General features: G+C 42.4%; 2 protein-coding genes across 5 annotated transcripts; both read left to right on the top strand.

Moving 5' to 3' along the window:
- The first annotated feature begins 7,224 nt into the window (after positions 1–7,224).
- Positions 7,225–10,307, top strand: LOC115740717 (trihelix transcription factor ASIL2-like). Of its 4 annotated transcripts, none has more exons than XM_048277259.1 (2): positions 7,225–8,541; positions 10,287–10,307. In XM_048277259.1, exon 1 carries the CDS (start codon positions 7,486–7,488, stop codon positions 8,533–8,535), a length of 1,050 nt encoding a protein of 349 aa, XP_048133216.1. In that variant the 5' UTR covers positions 7,225–7,485; the 3' UTR covers positions 8,536–8,541; positions 10,287–10,307. The 4 variants fall into 4 exon arrangements, with proteins under 4 accessions (XP_048133216.1, XP_048133217.1, XP_048133215.1 ...); XM_048277260.1 differs by lacking the exon at positions 10,287–10,307 and adding an exon at positions 10,214–10,229; XM_048277258.1 differs by lacking the exon at positions 10,287–10,307 and adding an exon at positions 9,908–10,144.
- A 755-nt stretch (positions 10,308–11,062) lies between these two features.
- Positions 11,063–11,771, top strand: LOC115740718 (multiprotein-bridging factor 1c). The gene has a single exon (XM_030674291.2). It carries the CDS (start codon positions 11,139–11,141, stop codon positions 11,574–11,576), a length of 438 nt encoding a protein of 145 aa, XP_030530151.1. The 5' UTR covers positions 11,063–11,138; the 3' UTR covers positions 11,577–11,771.
- Positions 11,772–11,958: the final 187 nt, after the last annotated feature.

Below are 11,958 nucleotides of genomic sequence, written 5' to 3'. Positions count from 1 at the left end.
CCAGGACTTCAAGTTCTAGATCTAAATTTGAAGAGTGGGAAGGCGATTCAGGTGTGATTGGTTACGATTCGAGTGAGAAGATGATTAATAAGACAATTGATACTGGTTTGACGAAACCCGAGAAGCCTTGTCCTTCAACGTGGATCTGTCGCCTATTTTTTGCAATTTGTCACCTATTTTTCGCATGTTCATATATATTTGCTTCTCCGCTTCAACTGGTGTGCTCACGAGCTCTCACTACGTGATGGTCGGAGCTTTTACATAGACGGGGTAGCGAGAGATCTTGAGATTTCATCTCTGCCATCGTTACCAGGCGCGGAGAAAAAGCATCCAATACAACTCCAGCAATAGCAATCTTGGTGTTATCGATTATTCTTGCAATGTTTGCGATTTTTCAGGAGAAGTACATTATAAGTGTCATAAGTTATGTACGGCGCTTTCTTTAGTACCAAAACTTTCAAAACCATCATTAAGTGCCAAAATCGAAAAAAAAGATCACTTACGTACCAAATCGGAGAAATTCCTACCAAATAAAATACGTGGCTTTTATGTTTAAATTTATTATCTGACGTGGCAATCATTTAAAAAAAGTCTAGCCATGTGGAGTTCCAAGTGGACTTTCTAAGCTAAATAATTAATAAAAAATTATAAATTAAATAAAAAAATAAGCTAAAAACTTAAAAAATAAGAAAAAAAGGAAGAAGGGCCTTCGTTCGTGCAGCAAGGGCTGTGCAACCTCTCGCCGCGCCGTCCCACCATCGCCGGCAAGACCGGCGGGGTCGCTGAGCCCTACCAACCGCAAGCGAGGCCTCGCCAAGTTGCAGCGAGGCTCGACCTTGCCCTCATTCAGTGATGACTCTGACGTAATCGCCAAAGTTGCTACCATTGACGGTGAAGCTATCCTTTCCTCCATCGAGCTGCGAAAATGGGGGAACCAGAAGAAAAATAAAGAGCAGGCACATGAATAATAGGTCGAGAACGATAAGGAGTTAGACCTAATCATTCATTCCGAGGTAAATGCAAGATGGAAAGGGGAAAAGTCTCGAGGCTATAGAGAAACCCTAGCTGGCAAAGGCCCGAATCAAAAAACCCTATGAATTATGCGAGCGGAGGCGACGACATCAGGGAAGCAGAAGGGGAGGATGTCCCAGGGCAACTGGTTGAGCTATGTTAAGAATTGATCCATTTACCAGAAAAATCCAGAATAAACATAAAAGCATCTAGTCTTCCTACAGTAGTGGAAGGGTATAGAATTCTTTGGAGGACGTAGAAAAAAAAACTTGGAGAAAAGTAAAAAAGTATAAGTTAAGGATAAGCTTGTCTCTTTATCTCGTAGAAAGTCGGTGATAAGCCTATAAATAGGCTTAGTGATCGTCCAAATGAAAGAATGAAGAAGAAGCCAGCAGCACTCGTCTTCCTCTTGTAATACCCAAAATTATCTAATGAACATTTCTTCTGTGCCTTTATTCCCTTGCAAATTCCTGTCAAATCTTTGCCTATTTGTTCACTCCTTACCTTGAAGTGGCTTGCCTATTTGTTCGCTCCTTACCTTGAAGTGGCTGAAGAGTGCGCGCACGCGCGCGCACACACTCACTAGAAATCAATATATGCTTCCACAAAAACCAACAGTGGTATTAGAGCTACATCCAATTGGTTTTGGACGTTTGTCCTAACTATCCTCCTAAAATCACCCCATGGCTAACGTTGAGTCATCCTCATTTCCCATTCCCATTTTCGATGGCTATAACTATGACTATTGGAGCATCAAAATGATTAAGTATTTGATGGCCCAAGATTTATGGGACATCATGGAGAAAGGTTATGAGGCTCAGCTAGAAGGTGCATCTGTTCCCAAGGACCAACTGCAGAAGGATGCAAGAACATTATGCGTTATTCAACAAGCAGCCTTGGAAAGGGTTTTTCCGAGAATAATTGGAGCAAATACAGCAAAGAAAGCTTGGGAGATACTACGGGAAGAATTTCAAGGATCCGACAAGGTACGCACTATACGCTTCCAACTCTAAGAAGAGATTTTAAGAATTCTAAATTGAAAATAAATGAGACCGTTCAAGAATACTGTGGAAAACTAAAGGAACTAGTTAATCAAATGAGAGCTTATGGAGATGGAATTACCGATCGGAGGATCGTAGAGAAAATACTTGTGTCACTTACCCAAAAATACAACCCAATTGTCACAATGATAGAAGTGAACAAGGACTTATCGACCCTTTCGGTAAGTGAATTGATTGGCTCTCTAGAAGCACATGAGAAAAGACTGAAGGCACAAGATGAAGATTTAGTTGAAAGTGCCTTCCAGTCAAAAATAAACAGATGGTCTCATCAATCTAAAAATGGTGGAAAAAGCTCATGGAAAATTAAAAAAGGAGGAGAAACTTCACAAAAAGAGAAATATCCACCTTGCGGCATTTGCAAGAAAACTAATCATTTGGAGAAAGATTGTTGGCTTAGAAAGAAATCATAATGCCATTTTTGTAAAAGATATGGCCATGTAGAAAAAAGATTGTCGCTTGAAAACAAATTCTCGAGCCAACTATGCTGAAGAAAAGGAAAGAAAAGATAATACATTTTATGTTGGTCAAGCGATAAACGATAAGAAAAATGACACGTGGTACATTGATAGTGGATGTAGCAATCATATGATGGGGGATGAATCTATATTCACCGATGTAGATACATGGGTGAAAAACCAAATAAAATTGGGCAATGAGGTGTTAGTCAATGTGAAAGGAAAAAGGGACTATCGCCGTTGAAACAAATGAAGGCCCAAAATATATTCATGATGCATATCTAAAACCCAGTCTTGCACAAAATCTGCTTAGCGTGGGCCAAATTATACAATGTGGGAATTCTCTATACTTTAGTGGAGATGCTTGCATTATCTACAATAAATATAAAAATAACATTGCCTCTGTTAAAATGGAGAATAGGAAGTTTCCTATTCGATGGAACTATGTCAGAGATATGGCCATGAAAGCTCAACTTGATGAATCATGGCTATGGCATCGAAGATTTGGCCACTTCAACTTTGTTGGGCAGAAAATTCTCCATCAGAAAAAATATGATGAGAGATATTTAGCAATTTCGGAAATTTCAGATGTTTGTGAAGACTGTCTTCTAGGAAAACAACAAAGGTAGTCCTTCTGATCTGGAGGCGCATGGAGAGCTAAAAGCCATTGGAACTAATCCATACGGATGTTTGTGGTCCAATGAGAACCCGCACAGCTAGTCACAATAAATATTTCATCATATTCATCGATGACTACACAAGAATGACGTGGGTCTACTTTCTTCGGGAAAGATCGGAGGTTTTCTCTATTTTTAGAAAATTCAAGAACCGCGTCGAGAATCAAAGTTCTAAGAAGCGACAGAGGCATGGAGTACAATTCAAGGGAATTCAACAAATTTTGTGAAGACGAATGCGTTCATCGTCAAATAGCTATTGGCTATGCACTAGAACAAAATGAAGTAGCGAAAAGGAAAAATAGAACTGTTATGGAGATGGCGAGATCCATGTTAAAGGAGAAAGGTCTCCCTAACTCATTCCGGGCAAAAGCAGTCTACATGGCTGTATACATCTTAAACAGATATCCAACTAGAGCTGTTCAAAACAAAACTCTAGTTGAAGCATGGAGCGGATGGAAGCCTTCGGCGAAACATCTTAAAGTGTTTGGCTGCATATGCTACGTCCACGTCCTTGCTCAAAAGAAGAGTAAGCTAAACGAAAAGACAAAGAAAGGAATATTCCTTGGCTACGGGGATCAATTAAAAGGCTATCGCGTCTACAATCTAAGAACTAAGAAGCTCATGATCAATCGAGATGTCAAGTTTGACGAGAATGCCGCTTGGAACTAGGAGAACGAGGAGATTGAGAAGAAGTATATCACTTTGCTCGACATACCACCTGCTCGTGAGGAGTCAACAACACAAGAAGAAGGTGAAACATTAGACTCCATCACTCAAGGCGTAATACCCCCATCCTCTTTGAGAGCAATAGAAGAAGAATCTACTCCAGAATCTCCAATACTAAGGGTAAAAAACCTTAGAAAAATCTATGAAACATGCAATTTTGCTACCTTAGAACCAGAAAACTATGAAGAGGAGTCCAAAGAAGAAGTTTGGATAAAAGCAGTGGAAGAAGAGATCAAGATGATCGAGAAGAATGAAACTTGGGAGCTCGTCAATCGCCCCGAAGACAAAGAAACCATTAGCGTCAAGTGGGTCTACAAGATGAAGCTCAATGCAAATGGATCATTCCAGAAGCATAAAGCAAGGCTCGTGGCAAAAGAATATTTGCAACAATCAAGTATCGACTATACTAAAATTTTCGCTCATGTTGCTTGTCTCGATACTATTCGTGCTCTCATAGCGCTAACATCACAAAAAGAATGGAAAATCCATCAACTAGATGTGAAATCAACATTCTTAAATGAATATCTTGAAGAAGAAATTTATGTGGAACAACCACAAGGCTTTATCATCAAAGACCAAGAAGATAAAGTTCTAATGCTCAAGAAGGCCTTTTACTAGTTAAAACAGGCACCCCGAGCGTGATATGATAGAATTGATGAATACTTTACCAAGCAAGGATTCGGGAGGAGCATAAGCAAGCCAACGGTCTACATCAAGACTCAAGGTAAGTTCAATACTCTCACCGTCTCTCCGTATGTAGATGATCTCATATATACAGGCAATAATGAAAAGATGATTCAACAATTCAAAGAAGAAATGATGAAGACATTCGAGATGACTACTTAGGCTTGATGCACTACTTCCTCGGCATCGAAATCGACCAAAATAGAGGAATTCTCATTTCACAAAAGAAATATGCCGAGAACCTCCTGAAAAAATTCAAGATGGATTGCTGCAAATCAATTACAACAGCACTTGTAACAAATGAAAAACTACTAAAGAGAAATGGAGCAAAAAAATTTGATGCATCCCTCTACAGAATCCCGATTGTCAGTCTACTATATCTTACTGCCACACGACCACACATCATGTACGCGACAAGTCTACTATCACGGTTCATTCAGAGCCCGAGTCAAATTCACTTTGGAGTTGCCAAGAGAATTGTATGATACTTACGAGGAACTACGGATTATGACATTTGGTATCAGCCAAGTGCGATGGCTAAGCTCATCGGCTGCACTAACAGTGATTGGGCGGGATCTGCTAATGATAGGAGAAGCACTACTGGCTATGCATTCACATTGGGTTCCGGAATATTCTCTTGGACATCCAAAAAACGAGAGTCAGTAGCACAATCTACTGCGGGAGCCAAATATGTTGCCGTTGCTACAACTACCGGTCAAGCAATATGGCTTCGGAGAATTCTAGGAGACATTGAAGAAGCAGAGACGAAATCGACTCTAATATTTTGTGACAAGAAGTCCTCAATTGCTATGCCAAAGAATCCTGTCTTCCACGGAAGAACCAAACATATCAACGTCAAATATCACTTCATAAGATAAGTACAAAATAATGGAGAGATCGAGATCGGATATCGCAAGACCTAAGATCAAGTTGCCGACATATTCACTAAAGCACTACTGCCAGCAAAGTTCGAGGCGCTACGGAGTATGCTCGGTGTATCAAGTAAATGGATGAAGGAGGAGTGTTAAGAAGTGATCCATTTACTATAAAAATACAGAATAAACATAAAAGCATCTAGTCTTCATACGGTAGTGGAAGGGTGTAGAATTCTCTAAAGGATGTAGAAAAAAAAACTTGGAGAAAAGTCAAAAAGTACGAATTAAGGATAAACTTATCTCTTTATCTCTTGGAAAGTCGGTGATAAGCCTATAAATAGGCTTAGTGATCGTCCAAATGACAGAATGAAGAAGAAGCCAGCAGCACTCGTCCCCCTCTTGTAATACCCAAAATTATCTAATAAAGATTTCTTTTGTGCCTTTATTCCCTTGCAAATTCCTGTCAAATCTTTGCCCCATTTGCTCACTCCTTACCTTGAACTTGAAGTGACTGAAGAACATGCGCGCGCACACTCACTAGAAATCAATATACGCTTTCGCAAAAACCCACAAGCTAGCACAGGTGCGAGGGGGAGGGGGCCTCCAGCGGCGAGGCGTGCGAGCGGAGGCGACGGCGAGGCGAGCCGGGCTCTCGAGCCAAGTCCTTATTTTTATTTTTATTTTTCAGTTTTTCGCTTATTTTTCTATTTAATTTCTTCTTCTTTTTTTATTTTTTAGTTGGCACTTACATGATTTTTTTTTAAAACTCGGCACTTAAATGATTGTTTTGAAATTTTTGGCACTAAAATGAGCAACGCACACAACTTATGGTACTTTTATTATAGTTTTCTCGCGATTTTCCTTATGGCCGCCATCGTTCGAATCATCAAGCACACCGATGTGGTTGAGCAGTGGGAGCACGAAATTGGCCCGCACCGGCTCGTCTCGTTGGTGAGCTAGAGGTGAATTTGAGATTTGCAATTTTCCTCCAAGCATGAAAAAGACAAACAATAGAAAGATAGGAAAAAAAAAGAAACAAAAAAAGAAATGTCTTTGGACAAAAATGCCCTTACTCGTGCTGCCAAAATAAGCATGTGATTGCCGATAGGTAAACTTAGATCCTTGTTTGAGATCAAATGGCAATTTCAAAACATTATTTGAAGTTGAAATGACCATTTCAGTCTCTTATTTGAGACAACGTCCACTTTGAACTCTCTTTCCAGAGAACAACACATTCATACTAGGGAATTTTCTCCAAACGAGAAGAATCGGAGGGAGCAAGTTGTAGAGAGAGAGAGAGAGTTGCATAAAACTCGCAGATTGGCTTGGCTGGAAGAGAGAAATACAGAGCCGAAAAGGAGACGGGCAGCGTTGACAAGGCTGTCCAAGACAGTGAAGGTTGCTAGCGGCGAGGTAGGGTGGCGGCGAAGAAGGTTAAGTTTTGGACGGTGGGTTGTGAGAGGATGGAGTTTTTCGGAAATCTATCCAAAAGAGGTAATTACATCATTTCAGTGGATTAGATTCATGTATTTGCGATAAAGGAAACGCAGGTACGCTCCTAGTCAAGAGTTGAAAATTAAGACATATTTTCGGTGTTGACGGAAAAGATACTTTGGTATATTAGGTGGTTGTAATCTAAGTTTAATGGTATAAATGCAAAAAGGTTACGACGAAAGCGAAATTTATCTCATGTTCTTTGGAACAACAGTGAAAAAGGTTTCGGACAAACAGAAAACACAGAGAAAAATAACAGCAGAGGGAGTCCATAGGCGGCGATGCGCATTTCAAACCCCCAGCTTCTTCCTCCTGGCTCGACTGATAAACCCTAGAAACATGTGAGGGATCCATCAACGTTTCTATATCAACTCCTCCGAAGGGTTCGACCTCGCCTCGCTTGACGTCATCGAAGTCGTCTCATCCGGGTTTTGCTTGATCGAGTCGATTTAGGGTCTAGCGCTTCCTATCTCTCCGTTCACCTCCTTGTCCACCGAAACAAATGGACGATGCAGAAGGCGATCCTGGGAGCTCGTCCATGGGGGAAACCTACCGTAGCAAGCGCTTCAAAAGATCCTCTCGCGGCCAGACGCCCAACCGGCCCAACCCCGTCACCAGGCGCAACGTGCGGAGCGGCGGCGCCGGCGGCGGCGGAGGACTCAGCGATGACGACGACGGCGACGAAGGAAATTACGGTATCCACCAAAACCCTAGTTACGGCTATGATTATCAAAATGGTAACGGTAGCTTTGGCGGTAGCGGTAGACGGGCACAGGGATATGTGAGGAAGCGTGGACAGGAGAATTTGGTCCCTACTCATGATTACGAGGCGGGGTTTCCGAATCAAGCTTCGTTGAGGAGAGACTTTGCCAAGTTCACGTTGCTGGAAGTGTGGGGAGAGAGGTTTTTGCAGTTGGGTCGGAAGAGTGTGAGGTCTGAGGATTGGAGCGAGATTGCTGAGAAAGTGTCGGAGTGGGCGCGGATGGAATTCACCGAGGTAGAATGTAGGCAGCAGCTAGACGCTTTGAAGAAGAAGTATAAGAAAGAGAGGGCGAAGATGGAGCGAACAGGAACTACCTCGAGCTGGACGCACTTTAGGAAGATGGATATGCTAATGGGTATGAACATGGAAGATGGTGGGTTGGCTTGTGGTGTGGATTCAGGAGAGTTTTGCTTTGCAGATACCATGGTTTATCTGGATAAGTCGAATGCGTTTGATGAGATGAGGGATAGTCCGGGCGAGTCGGAGTCGGAGATGGATGGGGACGGGGAAGAGGATGATGACATGCCTCCACTGAGGAAGGAAGATGGAGGAGAAGGGATGAGGGTTTTGGCAGGTTCAATAGAGAGGTTTGGGGAGTTATATGAGAAGATTGAGACTAATAAGAGGGAACAGATGATGGAGTTGAAGAAGATGCAGGCAGATTTTCAGCGAGAACTGGAGTTGCAGAAGAAGGAGATTTTGGATAGAGCACAGGCTGAAATTGCAAAAATACAGGCAGGGGGCATGGACGAGGATGACGAAGATGATGATGATATCCACAGTGAATAGTCATGAGTATGTAATCTTTGTTTGTGTTTGCATCTTTCCCAATAGACTAATATGGAATTGCTTTCTAGCATCCTTTTCACTAATTCAATGCAATAACTTTAATATGCTTTATTTGTATCTAAAGCCTGATTACGGGTCGTTTTACATGAGTCGCACTTTGGGAATGTAGCTCTCGGGCTTTCTTGGAAATTGAGGAAGATTGGAGGTAACTATTTCCGTTGTGATCCTTGTTTGGAATCATCTATTACCAGGGATGATGGATAGCAAACTGTTCCGTGGTACACAGTACTTCCTAGAAGTGGATCCTCCAATCCCTTCACACTAAGGGATTTGCAATGCTAAACCTTCATCAAGCTCTCCCTACGCATAAGCTTGACCCTATGAGCTATTAAATTACTTGACTGCAAATATTTCTGATTATCATAACAGAGGATAAGTATTCAATTGTGGAAAACATGTTACCGTGAGAATATCTGTGCTCTATGTGGACCACGATATCCAATGTTTTCGCTTTCCCAAGCTTAGATAAGGAAAATATAAGAAAGTTCATGAGGTTTAAGATCACATGGAGAGAGACTTTTGTTGTGTCGTGCTTATAAATCTTTGCAGTAGTTCAATAAGCATTCTTCCATTGTTAGATTCTATATGCATCTTGATGTCGTTTCCTCCTGCTTCTTTGATCTCCCAGCTGCTATTGCTGGCATCACTTAGTCCTTCTACGGGCTTTTTGATGGTCGATACAATAGTCAAGATTTTGCATATGCTAGGCGTTGTTAGATTATGTATGAGACAATAAAGCAGAGATACAACTAGTTTCAAGGACATTGATTTCTGTCTGGAATCTTCTGGAGGACTTATTGCTGGATGGAACTTTTCTAGTTGCGTTGCAGTCTTTAGGATCTAACCGAATCACCAACTACGCTGAAGCTTAGAATTTTTCTGATCTGAAAATATTATGCAAATCATGTTGCTTACATTTGTTAAAATGAGTTTTATGTGCTTTAGAGAATTTTGATTACATACATGTCCCATCTTGTTATGTGTGAACTTAAACAAAGCCAACAAACGGGGGTACATGTACTACTTTGGGAACACCTCTCGAACACTGAAATGAAGAAGTAGAATTTATTGGGGTTAGACATACACCTTACTCTTTATCGTTTTCTGATAACTTGGTCATATTGATTTTTAGGCCTGAGGTATTGATTTTTGGCGCACTGCTGTCAGGTTGGGTTGTTTGTCTTCCTGTCAGTAGATTTAGTTAGTTATCGACTTGCTGGGTTCTAATAAGGTGGTTATTTGTTTTATATTGCGTGGTTGAGTTTATATTTTGAATAACGGAGAACATTAGAAATCCCTTTGAAGGTAACAGATGCACCATTGAGCCTGTGAACCTGACAGTTTGCCGGAACTATGTCGCTGTCTAGCGCTTGGGATAGAATAGTGCTGAGAACATACAAAGTTAAGATGCTTTTTTTAAGCGTGGAGGAGATAGGCGCTCCCTCTGGCTGATGCACTTGGCCAGAAATAGTTGAGAACCAGTGGGGAATTTTGTAGTTACTGAAAAACGGTAAGGCATTGGTCATCATTTAGGAATGTTACGCTGCAAATTGCAGAGCTTTGTAATAGTGTGTTGCTTTGATTACACCTTGTTAGTGGTGGCGGCGGCGGCGGCTAGGTTCCTCTGGCAAGTGAAATAAAGCAAAAGCAAACCCGAGTCCTAATGGGCGATACATATGGACCGGTTGCAGTCGAGCAACACCTTCAGGAGAGAGTACCTATGGGAATTACATCTTCATCTGGTGACTGATCACTTCAGTGAAACAATGGCAGAAGAACATCAAGATATGTGGATGTTCATCAAAAAACATAATGTGATTCAACCCGGTGGTTCCTCATCGACCCTGAAGTGAAGGATTCTGTTCTCCTCTAGATGTTGGGCACTGTTTTTTTCCCCCAGGTCAGACCAAGAGCTCATTGAACATGTATGCATCTGCGTGATCTCTTTTAGCCCCTCGTTGGGGTGGGTGGGTCTGTCGTTGGCATTGCTTTGCCCCTTTCTATTGCGTGAATTTTGAATTCTCTCCGAGATTCTATGCACTCGCAGATTAAAGATGATACTCTCTTTTAGAACTGGTCGGCCAAGTATGTACTGATCGATCTCAACTTCAGACAATAAATTTACCTACGCCGTCTTCGCTTTAGCTACCATAAAGAAAACTAGAACCTCACTACTTTTGAGCTTAAGCTTTTGAAAGAATGTGCCGACATCGATTATGCTTAATTTAACAAAAACAAACTCTCATTCAAAGATTGCATATGAACTTGGGGCTCAAGGGGAAAGAAAAAGTAAACCTTGGCCTTCAAGGCAAAATTGATAGTATTTGGATTCTCCACTTCCCTAGAACCTTCCAAGATAAATACCTCATTTCATTTTTTTTTTTATTCTCTTTCTACCGAAAGAAAGAAGTTTCCAGATTCTCAATTCCACTATAAAAGAACTCACCGCCTTCTTCATCATCGTTCAGCCACCCGCATTTCAAAGTGCTTCTGTGTCAGTCTCAGAGCTTCGCATACCTCAAACCATCTCCGTCTCCTCAACGATGCCGAGCCGATTCCCGGGAGCCATCACGCAGGACTGGGACACCGTCGTCCTCCACAAGTCGAAGCCCAAGTCCCAGGACCTCCGCGACCCCAAGGCCGTCAACCAGGCCCTCCGCTCCGGCGCGCCCGTCCAGACCGTCAAGAAGTTCGACGCCGGCTCCAACAAGAAGTCCTCGGCCCCGGCCATACACGCCCGAAAGCTGGACGAGGCTGCGGAGCCGGCGGCGCTCGAGAAGTTGCCCGCGGAGGTGAGGCAGGCCATACAGAAGGCGCGGCTGGAGAAGAAGATGAGCCAGGCCGAGCTGGCGAAGCAGATAAACGAGCAGCCCAAGGTGGTGCAGGAATACGAGAACGGCAAGGCAGTGCCGAACCAGGCCGTGCTCGCGAAGATGGAGCGGGTCCTGGGCGTCAAGCTCAGGGGCAAGATCGGGAAGTGATCGCGGCGGGGAATCCATGGCGTCTGAGGACGCCGTGGGTTTATGACCGCTTTAGTGGGATCGCCAAAAGGACGATGAGATTCGAATAATCGATCGGGGCGAGCGTAGTTGCAAGCTGCTTCTGTCTTCTTCAAAGGCGTCTGGAGAAGAATCTGGAATTAATATCCGACACTGTAAATAGATCTTGATCTTTCTTTTTTACCTGTTGAGTTGCTTATGGATGGAAAACATGAATGCTTTCCAACTTTCTAATTTTGATTAATGCTCTTGATCTTCCTCTTCGAATCGCGTTACGTCGCGTCACTCGACGGGTAATACCCAACTTATCTGCTAACCCATCAATTCAACACATGTTCTTTCGCTTCTCTGCGAAAACGAAAGC

Source organism: Rhodamnia argentea, chromosome 4 (assembly GCF_020921035.1).
Source record: "Rhodamnia argentea isolate NSW1041297 chromosome 4, ASM2092103v1, whole genome shotgun sequence".
NCBI classification, from domain to species: domain Eukaryota; kingdom Viridiplantae; phylum Streptophyta; class Magnoliopsida; order Myrtales; family Myrtaceae; genus Rhodamnia; species Rhodamnia argentea.
Note: the sequence above shows the minus strand (reverse complement) of the source record. Positions and strands in the feature narration are given on the sequence as shown.

Bases quoted from the DNA above. Each gene is read 5' to 3' on its own strand.
- LOC115740718 (XM_030674291.2), top strand. From the start codon at position 11,139: ATGCCGAGCCGATTCCCGGGAGCCATCACGCAGGACTGGGACACCGTC.
- LOC115740717 (XM_048277259.1), top strand. From the start codon at position 7,486: ATGGACGATGCAGAAGGCGATCCTGGGAGCTCGTCCATGGGGGAAACC.